The sequence below is a fragment of the Erpetoichthys calabaricus genome, chromosome 16 (genome assembly GCF_900747795.2).
Source record: "Erpetoichthys calabaricus chromosome 16, fErpCal1.3, whole genome shotgun sequence".
Taxonomy (NCBI): Eukaryota; Metazoa; Chordata; class Cladistia; order Polypteriformes; family Polypteridae; genus Erpetoichthys; species Erpetoichthys calabaricus.
In genome coordinates, this window is record NC_041409.2 from 41,827,911 (window position 1) to 41,841,391 (window position 13,481).

Here is a 13,481-nt window from a genome sequence, read left to right on the forward strand (position 1 = left end):
TGAGCATCAATGATTTTGACTTTCTTATTGTGTATCTCAGTCATAATTTTATGCCTCTTGAAACCTGAAGTGCCCCTTTGGTGAGTGCAGATATCGTCACATTTATCTCAGATCAACTCACACAAGGAAGTGGAGTGGACAGGGAGAACAAATGAGGTGAACACTGAAAAATGTAAACGATTTCAAGTCTGTTTTGCTCTTTTCACAGGAGACAAGAAGTCTGTAAGACCAGACACACCTAGGAGGAACATTGGAAATGTCAAGGAGCAGGTCAAGCCAAGATACTCCAGAAGGTGAATAAGAGGACTGTCCATTCCAGTTTGGATTTGATGACCTCCCCCCCACCAAAGAAAGTTAATAGGGCATAGTAAGAATGAAAAAGCAAATGAAACAGCAAAAGCTATTCTAATGGGAAACTGTTAGCGTTTTAATAAGAATGGCATATCAAGAGCTCCTTTGTTGCCTAATGTTATCCATGGAAGATGTACTACATTACCTTTCTCGGATACATCATTCTTTCTACAGTAATTCGTATGGTGGAAGACCAGATGTTGTTAACAGTTGTAGATATTCTTTGGGATATTGTAAGTTGATGTTTTCATCTTCCGCACGATCACCACCAACTGTTTCAGCATAGTCTACTGATGTGCATTTAAACAATTTGCTGTGCAACTGATCATCAATTTTGGTGTTAATTCATTTGATTTCATTGTTTCTCTGTGTTAGGATTGCCCGTGTACTCATTTTTGCTGTTGATAACCCTTCATGATGAAATTCTTCAATAAGATTTGGAAATAATATGTCTACTTTAATTGGGAACTTAAAGCAAGGAAAAAATTAAAATTTATAAGAGCTGAGAGAGCAGGAACTGTGTCTGTCAAAAGCATTGAAACAAATGAGAGGTGAGAAGAACCGTGTGCGTGCTTGATAATGGTTGAGAGGAGGGCATGACTTGAAAAAATCTCATGGCCAAAGTCACATCTCACGGGACTTGAAAAAACACTCATCTTGTCTCAGGATTTTTTTATATAATAGAGAGATATGATGTGTTTTTATTTTCACTAATTTATATTTAAAAATGTGTGCAGAGCTCTGAGTTTGTCAAATGAGGACTTTACTATGCATTACAAAGATACAATTACAATGAACTGAAAATAAATATTAACAGAAACCCACACATTGGTCCTAATGTTTTTCTCCTCAGATCTCTCAGTGTGCTGTCAGGGTTCCTCTTTAAATCTTCTGCTCCTTCTCACTGAGCACAGACAAACTTTCACTTTCATTTCTTCACGAGTCACTTCCTTGTTTGTCTGACTGATTCTCTCTGCCTGCCACTCCTTTGACGGATGATGGCTGAAGCCCAGCTGTTTGTATCACAGGACGAGTTCACATGCTCAATGTGCCTGGACACCCTGACTGACCCCGTCTCAATCCCTTGTGGACACAGTTTCTGCCTGAAGTGCCTCACCAACTTCTGGGATCAAAGCGAAGTGTGCAACTGTCCTCAGTGCAGACACATCTTCACAACAAGGCCTGAACTGCACAGAAACACTGTGCTAGATGTAGTCGTCAAAAAAATAAAGAAGCCAAGATTCAGTCCTCATCTGTCTGAGGATTATGCTGCCCCTGGAAACATGGAGTGTGACGCTTGTACTGGAATGAAGTTCAGAGCAGTGAAGTCCTGTCTGACCTGCATGATCTCCTACTGTCAGACTCACTTGCAGCCTCACTTTGAAATAGCAGCCTGGAAGGATCACAAGCTGGTTGATCCAGATAGAAATCTAAAGGATAAAGTCTGTGCAAAACATCAGAAGAGTCTGGAAATATTTTGTAAAACTGATGAGACGTGTATCTGCATGATGTGTGTGGTGACTGGACATGAAGGCCATGAAAAGGTCGAGCTGGAGACAGAAAGAAAAGAAAAACAGGTGAGTGGGGTTTAGTGTTTAATGAAAACAAAATAGATAACAGGAGTTTATGAATTTATAAATGTAGTCAAATGGAGAAATTTATTTGACCACATAAGAATCTGAATTTCCTTGCCTAGGATAGAAGGGTAAAGTTATATTAATGATTTTTTGCCAGATGTTAGAAAAGTTCTGGACATATCCTTTATGAGAGAATTTGATTTTTTCTAATTTGAAATAATACAGAACATTGCTTATCCACTAAGTTATAGAAGGTGGGTTGGGGTCAGAGCAGGTCAATCCAGTAGGCAAAATAGGCAGGTGCCAAGGTCAACATCACCTAAAGGGTGCTGTTTAAGAAAGTTAAGGGATGACCAAGGGACACTGAGGGAGACCCCCATCCCCCATGTTCAAAGTGTAATAATGTTGTCAGCGCTGGGTGGCATTTATGACTATTAAAGGCTGTACACTCCGGACACTGGAGGGGACCATCCCCATCTTCAACATCGAACCCCCAGCATGTTGTCAAACTGATAATACTTACTAGGCACAGTTCTTCAAAGTAAAAGAGCACACCCTCCATACAACCCTAGGGCAAGCATTCCATTAACATCCGAGTTACTGTATGTTCACAAAGGTGATCTGCTTTTGTTGTTGAAGGGGCTCACACTTCAGACACTCCCTCACAGGTCAATCATCACTGGTTGGGGTTTTTAAATTTGAGCAAGATTAAGTCTGAGTGCTAGTAGTGTGATGTAGGATATTACAACAACAACAATTTATTTCTTGTATTGCCCAAAATCAAGCATGGAATGCCTCAATGCGCTTTAACAAGCCCTGTATTTTTGACAGCCCCACAGCCTTGACTCTCTTAAAAGACACAAAAAATAATCCCAAAAAATACCTTGTAGGGTAAAAAATAATAGAAGAAATCTTGGGTAGGGCTATTCAGAGAAAGACCCCCTTCTTGGTAAGTTGGGTGTGTTTAAAAAATGGTGCAAATACAACACACAAAATAGAAAGCAAGTAATCCACTTTACAGGGCTAAATCACTAATCAATCATGGCCACTTGAGGAATATAACACAACAGTAAAAAAGACTTTGTCCTTGCACAGCACAGCACTCCTCACCAAGTGCAGGTGCAGAGACGACATGACAACTCTAAAAGGCAAAATGCAGTAATAAATGTAGCACTCACTAAATAAGGAATGGTCACATAACAGGATACAGATTTGTTCAAATACATATAAAACAATAAAGAAACTAACAAGAATGAAAAACAACAACATCCATACATCAGGTCATTGTAGAACCACAGCCAGTTTATAGAATAAGAGTCGAATAAGACAGACACAGTCAGAGTCCTTGAGACCTCAGCTAACATGCTGTCTCCCCCTATTGGCCATTCCACAGCTGAGTCAGTGCTGGGTCATCCAATCCTGTGAAAGAACCCTTCTGCCTAATGATCCCAGTGCTCTTTTATCTGAGATGACTTTTCCATAGGCTGGCAAACAACTTGGCAGAAGATGCAATGGCACCAAGTGCCACATTTGAGTACCAAGAAGAGGAATGAAGTGAGTGATAGTAACCAATTATAAATATCATAGTACTAATGACTAACAAAAGAGGTACAGTATACCCTGCTAATCAGCAGCTCTAGTCTGGGTATGCTAAACTGAAGTCGTGAGTCTTCAGCCGGGATTTAAAAGCTGAGACTGAAGGGGCATCTCTTATATTAGCAGGCAGACCATTCCACAGCTTCATGGCCCTGTAACTAAAAGCTTGACCTCTCACTGTTATTTTATTAATCTTTGGAATCATAAGCAGACTAACATCTTGAGATCTTAATGTGCACTCAGGTTTGTAAGTAATGGTAAGTTCAGATAAGTAAGCAGAACCTCAACCATTTAAGGCTTTATATGTGTAGTACTAGGGTGTTGTACCGTGTTAGCCATTATGAATGTAGAGAAAAACCAAGCAAAATGACACCTTTTATTGGCTAACTAAAAAGATTACAATATGCAAGCTTTCGAGGCAACTCAGGCCCCTTCTTCAGGCAAGATGTAATCTTGTAATGTAATATGTTAAAGGTAGGATTTTGAAATCTGCCCTAAACTTAACTGGGAGCCAGTGTAAGGACTTGGTGCCTGGGGTTATGTGTTGTACTTTCTGGTTCTTGTGATAATTCTTGCAGCTTTTGTTTTAAGGGGAGCTACTGTATCCAGAGCATCTCTCAAGATCACATTATAATTTAATGTTAGCTGATATAAGTTGTTTTCCATGATTACACTTGACTTACTCAAAGTATAGCAGTCTCTCGCTTCTCCTCTGTCTGGAGATGATTCTGTTTAGTGGATGCAGTGGATTCTACATGATTGATAGGAGCTGTCTCTTTTTTTTTTTATTAAATTTTTTAAAAAATTTTGAAGCACAGTTGTCGTGCTGTCTTTCTTTTAATCTGTATTTGTATTGCTAAGGGCAGAACAAAATCAAATGTAATTAAGTAGTGATCAGAATCAACTTAATTTAACAAAGTAATATTTAAACTGTCAGCTATAATTAGAGCTATAGTGTGGTTATGATTATGAGTTGGACTGTTGACAATCTGACAAAATTCTACTAAGTTTAACAAATAAGTAAAACATTTGCTAAAAGTGTCAGTTTCCACACCAATGTGTACATTAAAATCCTCCATCTACACTATGCTATCATAATTTGTAGATAAATCAGATAAAATGCTGCCAAATTTAGTTATGATTAATGAAAATGGGCCTGGTAGTCTGTATACTAGCTGTAGCTGCGTTTATCCAAAATTACCAAAGTCCTGCAGCTTTAAGTTTGCTTCATAGGATGATTGAGGCAATAATGTAATACATGTTCAAAAACTTCCACAGACCAAATATCTTTGTTTTAAATATTTTAGTAAAATTTCAAAGTAAAACAGTTCATGCAAAAATAGAGAAAAACAATGATATTAAAGAAAGGAAAAATTCTTGTTTAAGAAAACATTTGTTTAAGGCTTATATATCTTGTTTAATTTCTCTAAGTTTGGTCACACTTGACACATGCTAAGCATGCAAGCATGGTCAGAAAAATGTATGCCATCTCATATTCTGTTTGCAAACATATCTAACAGTCCATGCTAGCATTATGACTGCTTCCTAATTGGCTTAATTAACACTCTGTTCTACAGATATAGCTAGGAAAATTCTATTTCATGTTAACTTACAGGGGGTAAGAGGCTATGCAATATTCTAGGTAGCTATAAGAAACTGATATTCTATTGAAATTAAGCAAATACTATATGAATTTAACATCAAACATTACTTTCTAACACACTAGTACTAGATAGATAGATAGATAGATAGATAGATAGATAGATAGATAGATAGATAGATAGATAGATAGATAGATAGATAGATACTTTATTTATCCCAATGGGAAATTCACTACAGTTGTGCTGGAATTTGTTTCAATATTTAAAATGAGTGCTTCAAAGGATGTACAGTATATTTGTGTAAAATTTTAAAAGCAGTTTGTATTTTGACTCAATGAATTATTCCAACCTCTCAATATCTCTAGATTTATAAAAGAATATGTATCCATTTAGTGCTGCCTCAGGTAAGGGAATTTTGTCAGATTTACTAAGCCAGGTTGACCTACTATTACAAGAGTGAGTGTTTAAAAAGCAGCATTTAAAACTGCAAAGATGTTTCTGAACTGATAATATATTTTTTCTTTTAACTTGAATTAAGTTACTATTATAGGTACCCCTGGTGGATGGTATGGTTTTATCTCTTGGTCTAATTATACTCCTTATTTTGTAGTTATCAAGTAATTTCAGGTTTGCATCAAGACTAAATTTATAAGATACCCTATAAAAAAGTCTGAAGTGATCCCTTTTACTCCAAATGATAATTAGTTCCATACTGTAAAAGCTGAGAACCATCTGTGATGGAGTTGGACATGAGTGCCAAATTCAGACCAGCCTTTCTAAAACAAAACAAGTGCACAAGTAAAAGATATCACATGTAAAGCATGTTAAGTCTTGCTGAAGAAGGCAATCAACCAATTAAAGTTTACCTAGCTGTCATAATTTTTATGGTAGCAAATGAGGACCAGTTTGTATAAAACCAAACGTTCAATACAACCTACAACCAGAAAGGGTTATAAGGTGTGGACACTTTTTGTGACTGAAGACAGAGAAGAAAATTAAAATTAGTAAAAACCTTTTATTGATACATACCAGGCAAGGGTAAAATGACAGAGAAATACAGTCCTAGGACACCGCACTTCATCTGCCTCGAGCGCAGATATCCTTGCTCTTTTATACCTTTCTAGTCTCCTGATCGTTGACCACGTAAGCAATAAAAATAGCGTCCTGACTCATTTTGTATTATTCCAATTGGTAAAGTCCTTACCCTAAAGGCATATTTTCTTGTCACACACATCATTGAAAGAAAACTTCCAGAAAGTATATATGCTTTTTGTCACGTACGCAAAACACAAACAAGTTTGATCATTCTGTCCTATTTTCTGTACTTACACACATACATTTTGTTCAATTACATCATTTTATGTTTTTACACTCCTCCCTTTTTGAACAAAATGATGTGGGCAATATAATTAAATTGAAATGGTTGATGAAGGGGAAGGGGGGGGAAATCGGATGGGGAGGAGAAAATGGAAGAAGCTATACGAGACATGTGCTCCTCATGTAGCATATATGCCCTTTCCATAGAGGCAGTAAAGTACCTAGATAGAGATCACCACCCATTATTGGGTAGCATGAGAGGGTGCGGGTAACAGTCAACAGAAAGAGTATTTTTAAGATAGCCATTTCTTGCAATGCGATGCGTGGATCCAGGCAGGCAGTCCTTCAACTGGCGGAGTGGTGGCTCTGAGGCTAGGGATCTGCATTGGCAATCGGAAGGTTGCCGGTTCGAATCCCGTAAATGCCAATAGGGACTCTGCTCTGTTGGGCCCTTCAGCAAGGTCCTTAACCTGCAATTGCTGAGCGCTTTGAGTAGTGAGAAAAGCGCTATATAAATGCAAAGAATTATTATTATTAACTTTCACGGCATGTGGTGTGGATAGAAGAATTTGGAATGGTCCTCTCCACCTAGGCTGATGCCAGTGTTTCCTCCGAGTATCTCGAACCAGGATCCAGGTGCCCAAGGGAATTAGTAAATCCTTAGAAGGTGGGCTGGTCCTCCAGGCCTGATTAACCTGCTGGTGGACTTCCTTCAACGAGGTTCGGAGACCTGCAAGACTAGAGAGAAGATCATTGTCCACAGTATGCAAATTCACATTTCCTACAACCATGCCAATGGGCATGGGACGTCCGGTCAGAATCTCAAACGGCGATAGTCCCAGTTGTCGGTGTGTCCGTCCCCTTAGTCCCATTAAAGCTAAGGGTAGTGCATCCGGCCATGATAAATTAGTTTGTTCACAAATTTTTGCGAGTTTAGCTTTTAAAGTGCCATTGCATCGTTCTACGATGCCTCCGCTTTGGGGATGGTATTTACAATAATGGTGCACATTAATTTGGAGCCAGGTGGTTAATTCATTTATAACGGAGTTCACAAAATGAGTGCCATTATCTGTTTGTAACTTTTGAGGGATACCCCATCTTGGAATAATCTCTTTAATTAGTGCTTTAGCTACTGTTTTGGCATCGTTGTGTTTTGAAGGGAAAGCCTCTGCCCATCGGGAGAACACATCGACAATCACAAGACAATATCGGTACCCTTTAGACGGGGTTAGTTCAATGAAATCCATTTGGAGGTGTTCAAACGGACCCATTGGATTAGGGGTAATGGCGGGACTTACCTGGGTACCTTTTCCCACATTAAACTTTTGACATATTGCACAGCGTCTGCAAAATTGCTCTGCATATGTAGAGAAACCTACAGCTTCCCAATGTTTTTCAACTCTCGAACCATGGCATCTCTACCTGCGTGATCGAGGCCATGGGCGATTTTTGCCATTCCTGGGAAAGAGGCTTTTGGGAGAAAAGGTTTGTTAGTGTGTTTATGAGTCCAGACTCCATCAGAGAGGGACCCTTCTTTGGACCATTTTCTCCTTTCGATATCCGTGGCTGCACTCTGTAAAGAAATAATTTGATTATCAGGGTCCTGGTCATTTTCTCTGTTGGAATAAAGAAATTGGTGTGTTATTATATGCAGCCTCTTTAGCAAAGTGGTCAGCTAATTCATTTCCTTTGCTAACAGGATCCTGTTTTCCTGTGTGAGCTTGACATTTAACAATCGCTAGCTTCGATGGTTTGGTTATAGCTTCTAAAAGGGATTCGATCAATTTCTGATGTTGGATGGGTTTGCCAGTACTGGTCTTAAATCCCCTTAGTTTCCATAGTGCTCCATGATCATGGCAGACTCCAAAAGCATACCTGGAATCCGTATAAATTGTTACGATCTTCCCTTCGGACAGCTGACATGCTCGAGTGAGTGCTACGAGTTCAGCTGCTTGTGCACTCAAGCTTGATGAAATTCGATTTGCTTCCAGCAGGCGGTCCCCTTGGACCACTGCGTAACTGATTGAGATGTGAAGTTTTGGCTTGTACTAGGATAGAATGTACAGCGTGAGGCACTTTAACTGTTAGGGGGCTCATGAGAACTACATCCGTGCTTGCTAATACAGCTTCTGTTGTTGCAGCCACAGCACGAAGACACGGAGGAAGTGCTGCGGCCACTGGATCCAGTTTTTTAGAAAAATAAGCCACCGGTCTTTGTTTATCTCCATGTTGTTGCGTCAGTACTGCATTCATAAATCCCTGCTTTTCGTCCACGAACAAAGTGAATGGACGAGAATGATCAGGCAAACTAAGCGCGGGCGCAGATAGAAGAGCAGTTTTTAGGTTACAGAGAGCCTTCTCAGCCTGTTCATTCCATTGGACCTGGCCAGAAAGGGGGATGCCAGGAGTATTAGCCAATTGTTGCAACGGCTGTGCTCTTTCAGTAAAATTTAGAACCCACTGTCTGCAGTAGCCCAGAATACCTAAAACAGACATAACCTGTTGTTTTGTGACCGGTCTAGGAAGATTTTGGATGGCTGTAATGCGATCGCTAGAGAGAGCTCTTGTTCCATACGTAATGTCATGACCTAGATATTTTACAGTTGTTTTGATTAGCTGCAGCTTAACTTTAGAAACTTTATGGCCATTGTCCCCCAAAAACAGCAACAATTTCTGGGTATCTTTTGTACAATCTTCTTCCGTAGCGCTACATATCATCTACGTACTGTATCCCGTCCGGCCAAAAGCCTTCTAAAATTTTGGGCAAGAGCTTGTTCATATACACAAGGGGCTTCAGTGTATCCCTGAGGCATGACGGTCCATGTCCAACGGCGGTACCGCGTTTGACGAGATCGGAATGTACGGCGGAGATGCCAGCCTCTGCTTCGGGAGACAGAGGATATTGGGCACGGTGCGGGCGGAAGGAGGATTTCGGGTGGATCACCAGAGGCTCACAATGGGCTATCCTTCCATAATCATTCTTTCCCTGGGACCATAGTGAATCAGGGAGCATAGAGAGCCAAGAAGGGAAAGTGGTTTGCAATGAACAAGCAAAAGAGGAAAGACGGCACAAAGCACGATGTACTAAAAAATCAGTTTGAAGCACCACTTTAGTTATTAAACGGTCAGGAGTATCAAAAATACCTGGAGTAACTTGTAACCAGTCTGTTCTTTCAAGGCATTTTTCTACCCATGGTCCTATTTCCCCCCATTTAACAGTGCGTGATTTAGCTAAGGAAATATGAGGCACTGAGCCGCCAAGATAATATATATGCTGTAAGCATGTAAGATGAACAGAAGCAGCTGCCTTTGTGGATGAAATAAAAACACAGGAGATGTGAAGGGTTTCGGGGCGAGTACCAGAAGTAAGGAAAGATTCTAGCCAGGGGGTGTCTACTTCTATAGGGAAGTATTGGGCAGTACAGTGTAAAATGTCAGGGGCCTGTAAATTGGGAAAGAGACAAGGGGAAAAAGAGTGTAGGGCTTTGAGGAGAATGGTGTGTGGGGAAATATCTAAAGTCCAAGCTGCAAAAGAGGGTTTGGGGTAAGGGGCAATTTGACACAACAACTTGGGGGTAGAACAGAAAAAACCTTTGTCAGTCATAGAAATAGAAAGAGAAAGTTTTGTCATGAGATCTCTTCCTAAAAGGTTAACTGGACAGAGCTGATTTAAAAGAAAACGATGCAGTAAGGTATGTCCGCCAGGACGTGACTGGACTTGAAGAGGTTTTGATACTTGAAGAAGGTGAGGTTGTCCAGAAGCAGTAAGCACAGTAACAGTCTCGTTCGAGGCAGGGACCTTTGCCAGCGAGAGGGTGAGCAAAGGTAGTTGAAAAGAGTGGCTGGAGGTCCCTGCGTTTTCCTATGGCCAGTATTGTTGGTCAGGGGTGTCAGAAAAAACAGGTGGAATAGGGGGAGGCGGGGGCTGTTGCTGTCTGTGAGGGCACTCCCGACGAAAATGTCCAGTTTCACCACAGGCGTAGCAAGAGTAGGAATTAACATTGGGATAAAAGGGAGGAGTGAATAAAAGGATTCTTATTGTGGTCAACAGGAGGAGCTCTAAAACCATTTCGTCCTCTTCCTCGTCCTCGTCCCCTTCCTCTAAGGCCATATCCTCGGCCTCGGTCAGGAGTATTCCTGGTATAATAGTTCATCTGTGCTGCCAATAATTTGGCATGAGAGTCCGATTCCTTCTGCTTAGTTTGTTTTTCGGCATGTTCAGCATGTCGTTTGACTTCATCAAACGCGGCACTTTCCCACTCAATACAGGAAGTGCGGACCTTGTTTTGTATATCAAGGCGCAAACCGGAAACAAAAGGTGGAACTGCAGCTCGGGTGCGGTCATCAACATTTTCCAAGCCCGAGTGATTAGCCATAAGGTCTTGAATCCTATGTGCCCATTCATCAACCGTCTCGTCTCTCTTTTGTTTTGCAGCAGAAATAAGGGACCAGTCCGTTCCTTTTTTATATTTTTCTGCAATATTTTGTCTCAACACCTCCCATTGTGGGTTAAATTCGCCTTCTCCACCAATCCCCTGTCCTCGAGTTAAAGCTGGGTTCCATACCCATGGAACGTCATTGCGGACACCCCTGCTAACAGTGGCCCATGTGGTCCCAAGCTTTCGACGAAGTACCTGGGTCCATTCAGCAGCGTTAGGCTTATACATGCTATCTAACTGATCAAGTTGTTCAACAAATTTTAGTCCTCCTACTTCCTTTGGATCTGGAAGTGCATTCACGACATCCTTTAGTTCTTGGATGTCCCAGTTCCGATTTATCATAACTGTTGTGGGATTTTGGGGTCCGGCTGGATGGGCAGGGTTATAATGGGGATTGGGAACTTCTATTGAAGGATCAGAAGAGGTTGGAGAGAAAAAAGTTGGAGCTGGTTTGTGAGTGGAGGTTTGACTCCGAGTGCATTTGGAGACGGGGGTTTGTCTAGTACGGGGTGGGTCATAGTGATCTGTGCCTAGGGGATCATCGGGGGAAACTTCTGCTAGTTGTAGTGTAGGGGGGCAGTCGGAATGGGGGATAGAGGAGGGGATAATGGAGGTGCCTGAGGTTGGTACTGAGGAGAGAAAAAAAATAATAGGAATAAAGGGGGTCTTTATTTGGATTATTCTTCCTTTTCCTCCCGTCTGCCTGTGGTTCAGTGCCTGTCTGAACTTTCTGTAATGTAATTAGTAATTCCTCTTTCTCCGTTTTAGCCTTTCCCTCATTTGCCCGCAACAATTCATTCTGTTTCTGTACTGCTTCTAAATTTCTGTCTTTTATTACTAATTCCCATCTATCGAACATTATCCATTCGATATGGTCCACTATTATAACAACCCTGCTTATTCCTACACAGGATCTTCCTAGTTTCCTGTATTTCACTTACATCTCCTGTCCCCTCTATCGGCCAACGCCCACCACTCTGTCTATTCCATTTCCTACATGCCTTCTTGAAATCTAAACCTGTTTTCTTTTCTATAAAAATTTCCAGGAGACCCATTTTTACGGGGCGTCTGTTGATCCTCCGAAAATAATTCTTCCAGCATTAATGATTTTGATCCCCCTGTGCGGCGATTAACAGGCTTACTGTTATAAGTTCCCATTATGTCCCCTTGCTCTTCCCGGGTCCTGTATTTAATTTTCCAACTATATACTGATTCGCCTAATCCCTTGTACGTATGAATCAGCGAGGTATTAAGTGTGCCACTCACTATTCCCTTACTGTCCCCTTCTTTAGTCCCAAGGGGAGACACTAACTATCGGTCCTGTCCCAGTTCCCAGGAGAACACGGTATTCCTATTAGTATGTAGATTTATTTATTCCGTCCTAACAGCAAACCTGCAATCTGTGCTCTTTTTCTGTTTATGTTTCTATATATATATATACCACCCCGTTACTCGTCCCGTTAGCCTGTCCGCTCACATCCCCGGATTCCAGCTCAGGTGACTTCGTGTCCGATTCGGTTCAGCAGAATACTACATCAATACGTCCAGCCGAGTCTAGGATATGGGTGAGGCCAGTATCCTTTCGTCAGACCTTTCGTATGCGTCAAACTGCTTGGGTCAAGTCTCCATCACCTTAAGCAACCCGTTGAGATATGAATATGACTAGACGGTCAACAGGAAACTCGCCCTCCCGTAATTTAGAAAATAAAAAAAAATGTTCGGAAATTCCCCGGTGCTTACCCCAGCCTGGAAGTGTGCAAGCTCTGTCTGGAAATCCGTTCAGTCACCGTGGATGTAGCAAAGAGGAGACCAGGGACTCCTCACGCAAGAACTCTTTCAGGACAGGACAGTCCTAACTTTTGCCGGAGCTGCATGCTCTGCTGCCGGAGTACTCAAGTTGACGGCAGTCCGCTGGTAAGACGGATCACTGAAATGGTCTCGCTGGAGGAGTCGACCGGCCGTCTCTTGCCCCACGTCCGGGCGCCAAAAAACTGTGGACACTTTTTGTGACTGAAGACAGAGAAGAAAATTAAAATTAGTAAAAACCTTTTATTGATACATACCAGGCAAGGGTAAAATGACAGAGAAATACAGTCCTAGGACACCGCACTTCATCTGCCTCGAGCGCAGATATCCTTGCTCTTTTATACCTTTCTAGTCTCCTGATCGTTGACCACGTAAGCAATAAAAATAGCGTCCTGACTCATTTTGTATTATTCCAATTGGTAAAGTCCTTACCCTAAAGGTATATTTTCTTGTCACACACATCATTGAAAGAAAACTTCCAGAAAGTATATATGCTTTTTGTCACGTACGCAAAACACAAACAAGTTTGATCATTCTGTCCTATTTTCTGTACTTACACACATACATTTTGTTCAATTACATCATTTTATGTTTTTACAAAGGCAAGAGAGGAAAAGGATCTGGATGAAGAAACAGAAATAGCATTGAACAGTCTTCCATATGTGCCAGAGAAACTCTTCATGGACCCTGCAACAGTCAGAACAAAGCATCACCTCTGCCTGGAGTCAACAGGAACCAAACCATAAGTTCAGATACTTTAAATTTGAGAATTACCGACTGCAACTTGATACTTA

At 41.1% G+C, this 13,481-nt stretch overlaps 1 protein-coding gene across 2 annotated transcripts in view; it reads left to right on the top strand.

Moving 5' to 3' along the window:
* Positions 1 to 1,304: 1,304 nt before the first annotated feature.
* The window catches only part of LOC114666882 (tripartite motif-containing protein 16-like), a 43,878-nt gene continuing 31,701 nt past the window's right edge, over positions 1,305 to 13,481 (top strand). For both annotated transcript variants that reach the window (XM_028821919.2, XM_028821921.2), the window contains exon 1: positions 1,305 to 1,928. In XM_028821919.2, coding sequence (XP_028677752.1) covers positions 1,347 to 1,928 — 582 coding nt within the window. In that variant the 5' untranslated portion in view covers positions 1,305 to 1,346. The remainder of the gene's footprint in view (positions 1,929 to 13,481) is intronic.